General features: G+C 45.8%; 1 protein-coding gene across 1 annotated transcript in view; it reads left to right on the forward strand.

Annotated features, from left to right (window-relative positions):
• LOC143296303 (uncharacterized) overlaps nucleotides 1-15967 on the forward strand; it is a 28548-nt gene that overhangs the window by 7376 nt on the left and 5205 nt on the right. The window contains exons 6-10 of the mRNA XM_076608153.1: nucleotides 7285-7466; nucleotides 10971-11066; nucleotides 13255-13409; nucleotides 14450-14607; nucleotides 15531-15862. Of these exons, the coding sequence (XP_076464268.1) occupies nucleotides 7285-7466; nucleotides 10971-11066; nucleotides 13255-13409; nucleotides 14450-14607; nucleotides 15531-15862 (923 nt within the window). The remainder of the gene's footprint in view (nucleotides 1-7284; nucleotides 7467-10970; nucleotides 11067-13254; nucleotides 13410-14449; nucleotides 14608-15530; nucleotides 15863-15967) is intronic.

A 15967-nucleotide genomic window follows, 5' to 3' on the forward strand; every position in this document is an offset into this window, starting at 1 on the left:
ACAGAGAGAGAGAGACAGACAGAGAGAGACACACAGAGAGAGAGAGAGAGAGAGAGAGAGAGAGAGAGAGAGAGAGAGAGAGAGAGCTTTCACTTACGATACACTCCTTTAAGATGTTGACGCATGTATGTTTGCGTGTGTGTTTGTGAGTGTATGTTTGTGTGTGTGCGTGTGTGTGTGTGTGTGCGTGCGCGCGCGCGATCGCTTTCCTTTGTGTGTGTGTGTGATTGTATGTTTGTGCGTGTGTGTGTGTGTGTGCGCGCGCGCGTTGGCGTTCGTGTGTGTGTGTGTGCGCACGCGCGCGATCGCGTTCGTGTGTGTGTGTGTGCACTCCTCGCTCCCCTTCTACCACCTCTCCCTTCTTCCCCCCACCCAGCACCACCTCCGTCCCCCATCCATCCCGTCCTTGTCGCTCCCGAAATATTTACCCCCCCTCCCCTCCCCTAGACCCCCACCCCCTCCTTTTTTTAGGGGTGTGGGGGCTAAGGGGTGCGTACCAAAAGGTGGTCATGTCAAAGTGGAGGAGAACGTGCCGTGGTGTCTCTCTGCTTGGCTTGTACCTGGGGCACTTATACAGCACCTGAGACAGTCACTGCCGGTGTCTATGGCTTGTAGTGCTGAGATCTGTGTGGTGGTTGTTAGCGATGACACTTCCACTCACTCCATCATCCGTCATTCGTCCTGTGCTGTATACCAACACAGGTTTGGGTGTCAGTGTCGTGTGTGAGAGTATTAAGATCTTCCCTTCCAGAACGCTCACTCACTCACCCCTCCAGCTAGCTCTCTCTCTCTCTCTCTCTCTCTCTCTCTCTGCCTCTCTGCCGCCTGTCTCTGTCTCTGTCTGTCTGTCTCTCTCTGTCTCTCTCCATCAATCTCTCTCCGTCTCTCTGCCTGCCTGCCCCCCCCTCCCCACACACACACCTCTCTCTCTCTCTCTCTCTCTCTCTCAATCTCTCTCTCTGTGCTTGTCTTTTACTTTTTCTTTACGAGGACGTGATGAAAAGAAGCATTTTATCTGTCTGTCAGTCTGCCTTTCTATCTATCTGTCTATCTATCTGTCTGTCTATCTATCTATCTATATGTTTCTGTCTATCTATCTATTCTAATCTATCTGTCTGTATATCTTGGTACACAGTCTATTCAACTATTATTTCATAATTAAGCTTCAGAACTGTTTCAGTGCTATGAGCCCCCAAATTCAGCTTGTTCACTTGGGAAATGTGAGTTTGTTACCAGGTAGACGACAAATTGACAGACTCACAGACAGATGTTGGAGAAACCCTTGTTCCCTCCCCCGTGTTACAGGTCACAGATCCCATAGCATTTTTGACTCACTTGTGTAAACAAATTGAGTCTATGTTTTAACCCGGTGTTCGGTTGTCTGTGTGTGTGTGTGTGTCTGTGTGTCCGTGGTAAACTTTAACATTGATATTTTCTCCGCAAATACTTTGTCAGTTGACACCAAATTAGGCATAAAAATAGGAAAAATTCAGTTCTTTCCAGTCATCTTGTTTAAAACAATATTGCACCTCTGGGATGGGCACAAAAAATAAAAAAATGAAGCCTAATTATATGCAAACTGCATTTACTGTTATATTTATATTTTTTGTATTCTCTAAACTTGGCACTTTGATCTGATATTCTGACCCTACAACAAGAGCAGTCATTATTATCATTTTTTGTTCAAACAGGAACTTCTTTTGCTAAGCATGGAAGTTTTATTTATTTTGCAAACGCTTTGGTGCAGCAGGTAAAGAAGGGAAATTACTCTGTGATTAATGCTAGGGGAGTTAATTTGCTTTAAACTGATCTTTCTCATCTTAAACATTACATTTTGAAATTATACTCAATGCATAAAAAGCTTGGAATTTTTTTCAAGTGTATCACAAGTGAGTCTTGAAGGCCTTGCCTCTCTTGTTTATTTTATCACCAACGGAGCAGTGAAGTCATATCCACTGTGTCCAGGGCTAGGCATAGGAAGGCGGGGCCCAGTCCTCTCCTTTGGCCGTGTTAATCAAATCAACCCCCCCCCCCCCCCCCCCCCCCCCCCCCCCCCCCCCCCCCCCCCCCCCCCCCCCCCCCCCCCCACCCCCAACTGAAGTTAGGTTCCTGGCGCTCACGCCTAGGCGGAGTGAATATAATGATAATAATAATGATGATAGTATTTATATAGCGCTGATATAATGATAATAATAATGATGATAGTATTTATATAGCGCTGATATAATGATAATAATAATGATGATAGTATTTATATAGCGCTGATATAATGATAATAATAATGATGCTGGTATTTATATAGCGCTGATATCACTCGTCTAATGTCACTTACAGTGAAAAGACGTTAAACTAAAGAACGAACATGTAGCGCTGAATCTTGTGCAGAGACAATTCTAAGCGCTTTCACACCAGTCATTCACACGCATGCATAACTCTAAAACTGAAGAAACTGAAGACAAGGAAGAGGTTGGGAAAGGAGGCTGTCTTGTGAAGAGGTGGGATTTAAGGCCAGACTTGAAAGAGCTGAGTGCGGAGACCTGACGAAGCGAAAGAGGGCAGTTCATTCCAAATGCAAGGTCCAGAGTGAGAGAGGAGGAAAAAATCGGAAGAAACTGCGGCTTTCTCACAAGGACACATCACTATGTCTGAATCTGGTCCTCAAACCCTGATCATTGGTGAACACTGAATCAGGAGTCCTCCAACGTTTAACCGACTCGGCCACGCCCAGCGCCCTTCTATATAATACACAAGAGCTTGTAAAAAGACTGTGTGTGTGTACCCGGGGGAAAGTTGGTGGTCAAGTGGCCACTTTCCCCTTTCTGGGTGAGGAATCAGGTCAGAGGATCAACAAAAGGCTGTCTGCCAATCCATTAGTGGACCTTCAAGTGGTGAGGAGGGTGTGGGGTTTTGTCGGTGGGTGGGTGGGTGTGGCTGATGTGTGTGGAGGAGGGTCCTTTGAAACTGATCTGGCTTCTTTCCTCCTTATAATATGGCTTGGGTTTTTGGGGTTTTTTTTGTTTTTTGTTTGTTTGTTTGTTTTTTAAACTGTCTTTCTGTTTCTGTCTCTTTGAGCATGTGTTGTCTTTTTCTGTCTATTTCTTCGCCCCCGCCCCCCTCTCTCCCTCTCTCTCTCTCTCTCTTTCTTATCTCTTCTTTTCTTTCGCTCGCTCTCTCTCAATCTCTTCTATCTCCCAATCTCTCTCTCTCTCTCTCTCTCTCTCTCTCTCTCTCTCTCTCTCTCTCTCTCTCTCTCTCTCTCTGTCTTTCTCTCTGTTTCTTTTTTCCCCCCTTTCTCTGTTATCTTTCAGCAACTCTCTGTCTCTGTCTTTATGTCTTTCTGAGAAAGAAATACTTATCCAAGCATATATATAAAGTTTAAGGATTCCCATAGCACGCCACTCACTTCAAAATATCAACAGCTTTGTGTCAAGAGATGTAGCAATGTTTTTTGGGGGTTTTTTTATGCGTTAAAACAGATAGCAGAAAGCGCTCAGTCTTAGATGAAAGACATGTTTCTCAATTACCCTTAGCTTTTTATTTTGTTTTGTTTTATTATTAATTTATTCTTTCTAACATTTTGTGGATCATCCAACTCAAGGCTGGGTTTTCGTATGTGTGTGTGTGTATGTAACACGTGCATTCATATGTATACAGGTCGGTGGCCTTACATTAAAACAGTTCTGAGTTCTGTCTTTATGTCTTTCTCTGTCTGTCTGTCTGTCTCTCTCTCTCTCTCTCTTCGTTTCTCTCTCTCTCTCTCTCTCTCTCTCTTTCACACACACACACACACACACACACACACACACACACACACACACACACACACACACACACACACACACACACACACACACACACACACACACACACACACACACACACTTGTTCTCTCTCTTCCTCGCTCTCTCGCCTTCACAACAGGCACAGAAGCTTCCCGTGAACCGTAACATAAACATGTTACCAGACCCAAAGCTAACAGGCTCATTTTCTGCCCGTGGTCAAGTAGGTCACTGGCATTACATTTCCCTAATTACGCATATTCTCAGCTCAGAAAGCGTGTCGTTGACCGCTTTTCCATTCACCACGAGCAAACGTACAGGCAAGTGCATACACGAATGCAGCATTCACACGAGCGCTCACACACACAGACACAGACACACAGAGACGCACAGACACACACACACACACAAGCACGCACGCGCGCGTGCGCATGCATGCAGAACATTCTCTCGAAAGCGCTTTGATTTGTCTCTGCACAAGATTCAACGCTATATAAATACCATTATTATTATTATTATTTATTATTATTATCTCTCTCCCTTTCTCTCTCTCTCTCTCTCTCTCTCTCTCTCTCTCTCTCTCTCACACACACACACACACACGCACACACACACACACACACACACACACGCACGCACGCACTCACATATATGTATATAGACACACAGACACACAGACAGACACTCACACACACACACACACACACACACACACACACACACACACACACACACACACACACACACACACACATGACGTCTAATATCACTGATAGTGAAAAGACGCTAAACAAAAGAACGAACGAACACACACACACAGAGTGTTATTTCTGACGAGGTTCTTATGGTCGAACTTTCACAGGCATTAGTTCATAGCCCTATTTCTACATTCCTTTGATGTACTTCAGAATTGTGTTCATGGTTTCTGATCGTTATTATTATTATTATTATTGAATTGTTACTGTTAAATATAAAATCATGTTAGTTATGCATGTTTTTGGTAGTTTTTGCGCCTTTTTTTTTCTTCTTCCCTCTCCCCTTCCCACCCCCACCCCCCCCCCACCCCCACCCCCCACTTCCCCCGCCCCCCTCCCACACTTCTTTTTTTTTTTCGTCTAATATCACTGATAGTGAAAAGACGCTAAACTAAAGAACGAACGAACACACACAGTGGAGTGATGTCCTAGAGGTAATGCGTCCGCCAAGGAAGCGAGAGAATCTGAGTGCGCTCAGCCGCCGATATTTTCTCCCCCTCCACTAGACCTTGAGTGGTGGTCTGGACGCTAGTCATTCGGATAAGACGATAAACCGAGGTCCCGTGTGCAGCATGCACCCAGCGCACGTAAAAGAACCCACAGCAACAAAACGGTTGTTCCTGGCAAAATTCTGTAGAAAAAATCCACTTCGAAAGAAAAAACAAATACAAACTGCACCCAGGAAAAAATACCCCCCAAAATGGGTGGTGCTGTAATATAGCGACGCGCTGTCCCTGGGGAGAGCAGTCCGAATATCACACAGAGAAATCTGTTTTGATAAAAAAAAGAAAAAGAAATACAGATATATGTGTGTGTGTGTGTGTGTGTGTCCACATGTAAATATATATATATATATATATATATAGCGATCTGTCTGTCAGTCTGACTCTATCCCTCTCTACCACGACCCAGTCTCTCTCTCTCTCTCTCTCTCTCTCTCTCTCTCTCTCTCTCTCTCTCTCTCTCTCTCTTTCGCTCTGTCAATATCTATACCACTCTGTCTCTCTCTCCCACCCTCTTGCTCTCTTTCCCCCCCTTTACCACCCCCTCTCTCTCCCACTCTCTCTCTCCCTGCCTACCTCCACCCCCTACCCCCTCCCCCCATCACTCCCCCCTCCTCCCGGAACCCTCCCCCCCTCACCCCCTTCCTCTCTCTCTCTCTCTCTCTCTCTCTCTCTCTCTCTCTCTGTTACTTTGGTTCTGGTCTTGTTGACAGACGCCCAACAGGTTAGCAAGCACAGTGGCCGTATGTATAGCCGCAAGGTCAACCTCAGCCACTGTGTTGATCTAGTGGCTGTGTGAGACAGTCCCCAATGGCTATTAGCGAAGAAGTCAGTCCAGAACTGGATTACTTCCGAGCGCAAACAAGCATGCACAACACGCATACACATGCTTGTCCGTGAGCTACATATACCATACGTGGATGGCTTACTTTCGAGCTCGCGAACACAAACACACGAACCCAAACTCACTGGCCTACACTTGTGTGTGCACACGACATGCAGATTGGCATGCATAGATATACATCCACATGCAAGCTTGCACGTGCTTGTACACACACACAAACACGCACACGCACACACACACACACACACACACACACACACGCGCGCGCGCGCGCGCGCGCGCGGAAAGCAGGAGCACACAGACAGACCCGCACACATACTTAGGACACCACCTACTAAGCCCCCTACTAACGACAATAATGGCTTAGTCGCGGAGCCAGACTGAGTGAGCGTCCCTCCCAGAGTGGAGACCGCCACCACGTCCCTCAAACAATCTGTCGACACTGACGACATTGACAGGACTCACCCCAAGCACGGAAGTGGAGGGGCATCGAAACTGAGGTCACCATGAGAGCAGGGCATGAAAGGCCACAGACTTTGAGACTATTTTGTTTCTATTGATGACGATGAAGGAGGAGGATGACGATGATGATGACGATGTTGCTGTGGAGGTCCATTTTGGTTTGGGACTGCGTGACAAGGCTGTACTCTACGCTTCCTGTCATAATGATATCCCGGCGTTAACCAGGCCCGAGAGATACAGACACTTGCAGTGTTGGTCAAGTAATTAGAGCAACACACCCAAAGACGCATCCTTGGAGTGGATGACACTCGACTGTGTGGTCCCAGTCTCCCCATTTAAGCCCACAGCACACTCAGCTCTGGGTAGGAGCCGGCCACGGGCCGAAAAACCCACCTCCGCTGGGATTCGAACCCGCGTCCTCCCAACCGTCAGTCCGCGACGCTAACCACTTCGCCACGGCGGCTGGTTCGCACACATACTTTATTATTATCATTATTGGTGTTGTTGTTAGCATTATCATTAGCATTATTGTTATCATTGTTGTTAGGCATGATGATGATGATTTTAGTAGTAGTATTAGCAGCAGCAGCAGCAGCAGCAGCAGTAGTAGTAGTAGTAGTAGCAGCAGCAGCAGTAGTAGTAGCAGCAGCAGCAGTAGTAGTAGCAGCAGCAGCACCAGCACCAGCATTAGTAGTAGCAGCAGCAGTAGTAGTAGCAGCAGCAGTAGTAGTATGCACAATAATGCTAATCGTTAATAGTAGTATGCATAGTATTACTTATCGTTAGTAGAAGTGGTAGCAACAGTGGTCGTAGTAGCAGCAGCAGAAGGAGCAGTAGCAGCAGCAGCAATAGTAGCAGCAGCAATAGTGGCAGCAGCAGTAGTATGACAAAACTCTCAGGCTGTTCACGGACATGGGGGTGTGTAACATGACTGCGCGCAGGCCAAAGAAGAGGCGGCCTTCCAGGAGAGAGTGCAGTTCATCCAGCGCAACGCTCTCTTCGGCTCGTGGACGGAAAAGCCCCGACGACTGTTGGAAATGAGCCTGAGGAAGGAGGTCCACCCCTTTGGCTCCATCATCATGAGACAGGGCCAGCCCGCCCATGGTCTGGTCTTCATCCTCAGGTCGTCACCATCACCACCACTGTTGTCATCGTCACCGTCATCATCATCATCATCATCATTGCCATCATCATCGTCGTTATCGTTATCCACATCATCGTCATCAGCATCGTCGCCACACCAACGCTGTCGTCATCACGTCATCATCAGTGTCACAGTCATCACCATTGTCATTATCACCGTCGTCATCATCATTGTCGTTATCATCGTCGTCATCATCACCACCCCCATCATCATCATCATCATCATCGTCGTAATCATCATTGTCATTATCATCGTCGTCGTCATCATCATCATCATCATCACCATCATCATCACCATCGTCATCATCATCTTCATCATTGTCATTATCATCGTCGTGATCATCATCGTCGTCGTCATTACATCGTCATCATCATCGTCATCACCACCACCACCACCACCACCATCATCATCATCATCATCATCATTATCATCATTGTCATCGTCACCATCTTAGTCATTTTTTTTTCTTTCTCCCCCACTCTAACTAGACCTTTCTTCTTCTACTCCGGACCTGACCTTTTCCTCTGAATGTCCATGACCTCATCTGCAGTCAGATCTCTCCCCCATCGAAGTTAGGCGGGGGGTGGGGGTGGGGGGGGGGTTTCGTTTTTTTTTTCTGCTGAATAATACTTATAACTTCTCCTACGTCTTGCCTATGCATCCACTGTCATTTCCACTGATCACAGTCCCTGGTGCAAGACCGATGGTCAGAAACGTCAACATTTCTTATCAAAGAATCTTATCTCACACAGTCACAGTCCACGGCTTTCACAGACTCCGTCGACAGTTCCTGTCAAAGTGAGTCTTGTCTCACAACCCATAGACTTTTACAGACTTTCTTCATCAATCATCATCATCATCAAGGTCGATGTCGTCCTCTATCTCCTCCTTCTCCTCATCTTCATCATTATCATATAGTTATACGGCTTTATGCAACTTTTTTTGTTAATTTTCTAGAGATGGTGATGATGATGACCTAGTTTCACAGCATGATGTCATTTTTGCATTCTTTGAGTAGTGGTAGTGTTAGTGGTGATAATAATGATGATGAAACGTCAACATTTCTTATCAAAGAATCTTATCTCACACAGTCACAGTCCACGGCTTTCACAGACTCCGTCGACAGTTCCTGTCAAAGTGAGTCTTGTCTCACAACCCATAGACTTTTACAGACTTTCTCCATCAATCATCATCATCATCAAGGTCGATGTCGTCCTCTATCTCCTCCTTCTCCTCATCTTCATCATTATCATATAGTTATACGGCTTTATGCAACTTTTTGTTAATTTTCTAGAGATGGTGATGATGATGACCTAGTTTCACAGCATGATGTCATTTTTGCATTCTTTGAGTAGTGGTAGTGTTAGTGGTGATAATAATGATGATGAAACGTCAACATTTCTTATCAAAGAATCTTATCTCACACAGTCACAGTCCACGGCTTTCACAGACTCCGTCGACAGTTCCTGTCAAAGTGAGTCTTGTCTCACAACCCATAGACTTTTACAGACTTTCTCCATCAATCATCATCATCATCAAGGTCGATGTCGTCCTCTATCTCCTCCTTCTCCTCATCTTCATCATTATCATATAGTTATACGGCTTTATGCAACTTTTTTTTGTTAATTTTCTAGAGATGGTGATGATGATTACCTAGTTTCACAGCATGATGTCATTTTTGCATTCTTTGAGTAGTGGTAGTGTTAGTGGTGATAATAATGATGATGAAACGTCAACATTTCTTATCAAAGAATCTTATCTCACACAGTCACAGTCCACGGCTTTCACAGACTCCGTCGACAGTTCCTGTCAAAGTGAGTCTTGTCTCACAACCCATAGACTTTTACAGACTTTCTCCATCAATCATCATCATCATCAAGGTCGATGTCGTCCTCTATCTCCTCCTTCTCCTCATCTTCATCATTATCATATAGTTATACGGCTTTATGCAACTTTTTTTGTTAATTTTCTAGAGATGGTGATGATGATGACCTAGTTTCACAGCATGATGTCATTTTTGCATTCTTTGAGTAGTGGTAGTGTTAGTGGTGATAATAATGATGATGATGTTGACGACGACGACGACGACGACGAGTGTGAGAATAAAATACGATATTCAATGTCTCTCTTCTTGTTTTTTTCTTTTTTTTCATTTCTGGAACTGCACCTCGGAATACTTCTTTCTTTTTAAACAAATATGCCCCTTCCACTGATGGTAGGATTTTTTTCCGTTCCCAAATTCAGCTGAGACAAATTGACGGGCCCAATAACCGAGTGGTTAACTCTCTCCATACGAACGGCGAAAGATACGACGTTAACAGCGTTTTACCCCAATTACCATCATCAAAATATTGCAAGCGGAAGGCTCTTACACTGAAGAGGTGAATGTTGACAAAGAATACCACAATTCTGACGACGGAAGCTAAAGGTTGGGTCATAGAGACACCCACTGGACATCCGAGGAGTTTGTGTAGAGGAGAAGAGAGGACTGGCCGTACTGAGTGAGTTAAAGCGTTGGACTTTCAATCTGAGGGTCCCGAGTTCGAATCTCGGTAACGGCGCTTGGTGGGTAAAAAGTGGAGATTTTTCCGATCTCCCATGTCAACATATGTGCAGACCTGCTAGTGCCTGAACCCCCTTCGTGTGTATACCCACGCAGAAGATCAAATACGCACGTTAAAGATCCTGTAATCCATGTCAGCGTTCGGTGGGTAATGGAAACAAGAACATTACCCAGCATGCACCCCCCCGAAAAACGGAGTATGGCTGCCTAAAAGGTGGGGTAAAAACTGTCAAAGCCCACTCATGTACATACGAGTGAACGTGGGAGTTGCAGCCTACGAACGAAGAAGAAGAAGAGCTGAGACAAACAAGGCGGGAGAGTTTTTAGTTCTTCAGCTGTGCAAGCCTGGAATTCACTGCCTTTTCCAGTCCATCACAGTCCTTCACTCACACCCTTCTCGCAACGGTTTATGACAAAGTCATCCTTGTTGAAACTGTCTAAATTTATAGGAATTATCATGCAACATTTTGAAATATTACTGTTTTCCTCGGCTAGATTCCTATACACTTTGGTTAGTTATTGTTAGTGTTGTTTGTGTTATTTCTATGAAATTAGATGCGTTTGTGTTCAGATAATACTCTGAGCGCAGCATTATTTCATTTACTGAATTACAAGTCCGTCATGTTCTGTGTGACCTTGCCACATACATTGTGGCCAGGTATCGTTTGCCTTTTGCCAATTTTGTTGTTGGGTTTTTTTCATGTGCCCACATGGGAGTTTTTGGAATAAAATCTTGACTTGACTTTAAAAACAAAGATCATTCCTTTTCCAGCAGTCGCGTCTGCATGATTAAGGCACTCCGTTCCATATTGATAATATATGGATCCACAGCTATTGCTTCTATGTGTGTCTGCGTTTGCATGGCGTGTAAGACTTGCTGTTTGGTGACCCCTTTTTTCTTTTTTTTTCCCGAATGACAGTGGTCAGGTGAGGGTGAGCATGGAGCCCAGCCGGCATGAGGTCCAGTTTCCGTCATTGCTGAAACCTCCTCCTGACCCCCTCACTACCGCAAACAAGTTAGTCACATGTCTGTCTGTCTGTTTGTCTGTCCTTCCATCCATCCGTCTCTCTCTCTCTCTCTCTCTCTCTCTCTCTATATATATATATATATATATATATATATATATATATATATATATATTGTTGTCGAACATGTCTCCATGCTTCAAAACCTGCATACAAGGATAGTGGGTGTTTGCTTTAGCGGACAACCACCTCAGTTCAACCCCTCCTCCCCCGGTAAATTTCGAATTAGATGACAAACACATGTATATATATATATATATATATATATATATATATATACATTGTCTGTTTGTCCGTCCGTTCGTCTCTCTGTTTATACGATTCCATGTATATATGTCCCTTTATCTGTCAGGTCAGTCCCTCGTCTTGTCTGTCTGACTGTCCGTCCCTCCGTTCGCCTCTCTGGTCTAAATGTACACATCTATGTGCATAAGCCCTTACTTATGTCTGATAAGTAAGTCACCTGTCTGTCTGTCTGTCTGTACGTCCGTCTATCTGTATGTGTATGTATATGTCCATATGTCTGTCAAGTCAGTCACATACGCCTGTCTGTATTAGTGTCTGTGTGGCTGCCAGGCAGGTTGTGAGTCTGTCTTATTGGCTGTGTATCTATGTGGCTGTGTGGCTGTGTCTGTGTGGCTGTTTGTCTGTGTTTGTGTGGCTGTGTGGCTTTGTGTCTGTGTCTAGGAAGCTGTGTGGCTGTGTGGCTTTTTGTCTTTGTGGCTGTGTGTCTATGTGGCTGTGTGGCTTTTTGTCTATGTGGTTGTGTGGCTTTTTGTCTGTGTGGCTGTGTGTCTATATGGCTGTGTGGCTTTTTGTCTATGTGGCTGTGAGGCTATATGGTTGTGTGTCTGTGTGGCTCTTTGTCTTTGTGGCTGTGAGGCTATATGGTTGTGTGGCTATGAGGCTTTTTTGTCTATGTGGCTGTGTGTCTGTGTGGCTCTTTGTCTTTGTGGCTGTGAGGCTATATGGTTGTGTGGCTATGAGGCTTTTTTGTCTATATGGCTGTGTGGCTTTTTGTCTATGTGGCTGTGTGTCTATATGGTTGTGTGGCTATGAGGCTTTTTGTCTATATGGCTGTGTGGCTTTTTGTCTATGTGGCTGTGTGGCTATATGGTTGTGTGGCTATGAGGCTTTTTTGTCTATATGGCTGTGTGGCTTTTTGTCTATGTGGCTGTGTGTCTATATGGTTGTGTGGCTATGAGGCTTTTTGTCTATATGGCTGTGTGGCTTTTTGTCTATGTGGCTGTGTGGCTATATGGTTGTGTGGCTATGTAGCTTTTTGTCTATGTGGCTGTGTGACTTTTTGTCTATGTGGCTGTGTGTCTATGTGGTTGTGTGGCTATGTAGCTTTTTTGTCTATGTGGCTGTGTGGCTATATGGTTGTGTGGCTATGTAGCTTTTTGTCTATATGGCTGTGTGTCTTTTTGTCTTTGTGGCTGTGTGTCTATGTGGCTGTGTGGCTTTTTGTCTATGTGGCTGTGTGGCTTTTTGTCTTTGTGGCTGTGTGTCTATGTGGCTGTGTGGCTTTTTGTCTATGTGGCTGTGTGGCTTTTTGTCTTTGTGGCTGTGTGTCTATGTGGCTGTGTGGCTTTTTGTCTTTGTGGCTGTGTGTCTATATGGCTGTGTGGCTTTTTGTCTATGTAGCTGTATGGTTGTGTGGCTGTGTGGCTTTTTGTCTGTGTGGCTGTGTCTATATGGCTGTGTGGCTTTTTGTCTATGTGGCTGTGTGGTTTTTTTGTCTATGTGGTTGTGTGTCTATATGGTTGTGTGTCTATGTGGCTGGCTTATGTCTTCCTTGTACCCCCGAAAATGGAGTATGGCTGCCTACATGGCGGGATTAAAACGATCATACACGTAAAAGCCCTCTCGGGTTGCTGCCCAAGAACGAAGAAGAAGACTTCTTCGTTAGCTGTGTGTCTTTCTTGGTTGACTGACTGTCTGTATGTCTATGTATGTTAGATGAAAAGCATACCCTATGAACGTAATTTGAGACCCCCTTTTTAAAAAAAAATACTTTCTGGGTTTTCTGGGTTTGTTTCTTTGTACCACTTACCTACCTTATGGTAAGCCTGGAGCAGCCACGTGTGTGTTGAAAAGTTAGCCGTCTTTGCCCTACTGAAAATTTATCAGTTATGGTAGCTGCATTTCTGTTCGGTGTCTGTTTCCCAATTCCAGAAAACCGGCAGTGCGAGACAGAGCCAAAACCCCGAAGGTTCGCAGGACGCATGCGCAGATTGAGGTACGCAGACAGGAAGGGTACGCAGCGGCAGAGCAGAGAATGAGAGGACGTACTGTGGACTTGTGCAGTTTGGAGAAGAACGAGGTGTTCGGTGGGTTTGGTGTTTAAACTCTTACTTTATTCTGTGTCGTGCTATATAGTGTGTGTGTGTGTGTGTGTGTGTGTGTGTGTGTGTGTGTGTGTGTGTGTGTGTGTGTGTGTGTGTGAGTGTGTGTGTGTGTGTGTGTGTGTGTGTGTGTGTGTGTGTGTGTGTGAATGTGTATGTGTGTGTGTGAATGTGTGAAGGTGTGTGTGTGTGTGTGAGTGTGTGTGTGTATGTGTGTGTGAGAGAGAGTGCGTGCGTGCATGTGTATGTGTGTGCGCGCGCGCGCGCGTGTGTGTGAATGTCCGTTGCTGATTAGTTGTAAGTAGTTCTTAGACATGGTAAACGTCCTTTGATACAGCAAAGGAATGCGACACAAGACTCTCTCTCTCTCTCTCGCCCCTCCTCTCTCTCTCTCTCTTTTCCTCCTGTCTCAGTCTATAAGAATCATTACTAAACTATTATTGTGTAGCAGTGAACAATAAACTTCCATCTTCCAAAAGCTAACAACAAAAATTAATATTCATCCAGCTAATGTCCAACAATTAACAACAGGTCGTTTTACAGTGGCAAACCTTTAACAGTTCTACAACAATTCACAGCTCGGAGACAGACTGTATAACAAAGAAAGATTCATTAATTGTCAAGCAGTGAACAACCCGCATGATTCTCTGTTGATTGTGTGTGTGTGTGTGTGTGTGTGTGTGTGTGTGTGTGTGTGTGTGTGTGTGTGTGTGTGTGTAAAATAGTGAAAGGAGGAGGAAACGAGGAGCAGAAGTGAAGGCTACAAGGGGGAAGGGGATAGAATAAGGGGAATAGAATAATTAGGTATAGAATAAAACAAGGGGTGGACAGTTTCTTCTACATATGTGTGTGTATATGTGTGCATGTGTGCGTGCGCGCATATGTGTGTATTCGTGTGTGTATGTGTGTGTGCGTGTGTATGTGTGTGTGTGTGCGTGTGTGTGTGTGTGTGTGCGTGTTTGTGTGTGTGTGTGTATGTGTGTGTGTGTGCCTGTGTGTCCGTGATTGCGTGTGTGTGTGTGCAGGGGACGCTGAAATGGTGCTGGACCTGGAGACCAACATGGCCACCCTAGTGTCCACCGCCACCACAGAGGTGTTCGTCCTGAACGCCAAGAACTACGAGCGTCTGGTGGCCAAGAAGCACCCCCACACCGTCCGCCTTCTCTTGGAGAACGTCTGTCAGGTAGCCAGCCCTATGGCCTCCGCTACAGCAGTTTCTGTTTCACTTTCAAAGAGCTGCCCCCTGCAAAGCTTGCGGAATGAGCCATGCACATTACACCAAATCTGAAAAAAAAAAAAAAAAGGATGTGGAAGACAAATGACTGAAATGAAAGAAAAAAAAAAGAAGAAAGAAAGTACAACCAAGAATCATCCAGAACACTTCGTAGTCAAGAAACATCCCAAGAAACACGCATGGATTCCACAGTCTCTTACGAACAACCCCCCTCCCTCCCTCTCTCTCTCTCTCCCTTTCTCTCCTTCCCCCCTCTCCCTCTCTCTTTCCCTCCCTCCTCTCTCTCTCTCTTACTTTTACTCTCTTTCCCTCCCTCCCTCCTCTCTCTCCCTCTCCCTCTCTCTTTCCCTCCCTCCTCTCTCTCTGTCTTACTTTTACTCTTTTTCCCTCTGTCTCTCTCTCTGTCTCTCTCTCTCTGTGTCTCTGTCTCTTCCGTCTCTCTCTCTATATATATATCTCTCTGTCTCTTCCCCCTCTCTCTCACTCTGTCTCTCCCCTCTCTCTCTGTCTGTCTCTCTGTCTCTTCCCTCTCTCTCTGTCTCTTCCCCCTCTCTCTCTCTCTCTCTGTCTCTCTGTCTCTTCACACTCTCTCTCTCTCCGTCTGTCTCTCCCCTCTCTCCCCCTCTCTCCCCTCTCTCGATCTCTCTCCCTTGATCATCCTCCCCCCCTCTCTCTCTCTCTCTTTATCCCCCCCTCTCTCTCGCTCTCTCTTTCCCCTTCCCATCTCAAGTCATAAGATAAGATAGATAAGAATAACTTTATTATCTCCAACTGGAGAAATTTGGTCAGGTGCATTATCACAACATAGACAAGTAAACAGCATCTCATCTCATCTCATCTCATCGCACCCATGTCTGTCTGCCTCCGGCCAGAAACTGGCAGCTCGCCTCCACAGCTCCAAAGCCTCCCAGCTCCCTATCCTGAGTGGTCTGCACGCCACGGCCTCCGCCAAACAGCGCCGCCTGCAGGCCTCACACAGGCCGTGGCGACGTCGCGCCGCCGGCAAGGGAGACGACCACTGCCAGCGCCCTGCCGCCACTGTCGCGGAGCAGGAGGAGGAGAAGAGCCTTGTGCGCATGTTCCTGCAGGGCAAAGCGCCGCTCATCAAGCCCTGCGTCCCCGACTCGCTGTACTACAGGGAGGCCTCGGCTTCCAAGACGAAGGTTCTGTTGAAGAGTCCCTACGCCAAGCTGAGGACTCTCAAGTGAGTGGCGTGGCGTTGTGTGGTGTGGCGTGGTGTGGTGTGGTGTGGTGTGGTGTGGTGACTTGTTTCGTTGATTACTCTGTGTGTGTGTGTGTGTGTGTGTGT

This window comes from Babylonia areolata, chromosome 21, assembly GCF_041734735.1.
Source record: "Babylonia areolata isolate BAREFJ2019XMU chromosome 21, ASM4173473v1, whole genome shotgun sequence".
In the NCBI taxonomy this organism is placed as follows: domain Eukaryota; kingdom Metazoa; phylum Mollusca; class Gastropoda; order Neogastropoda; family Buccinidae; genus Babylonia; species Babylonia areolata.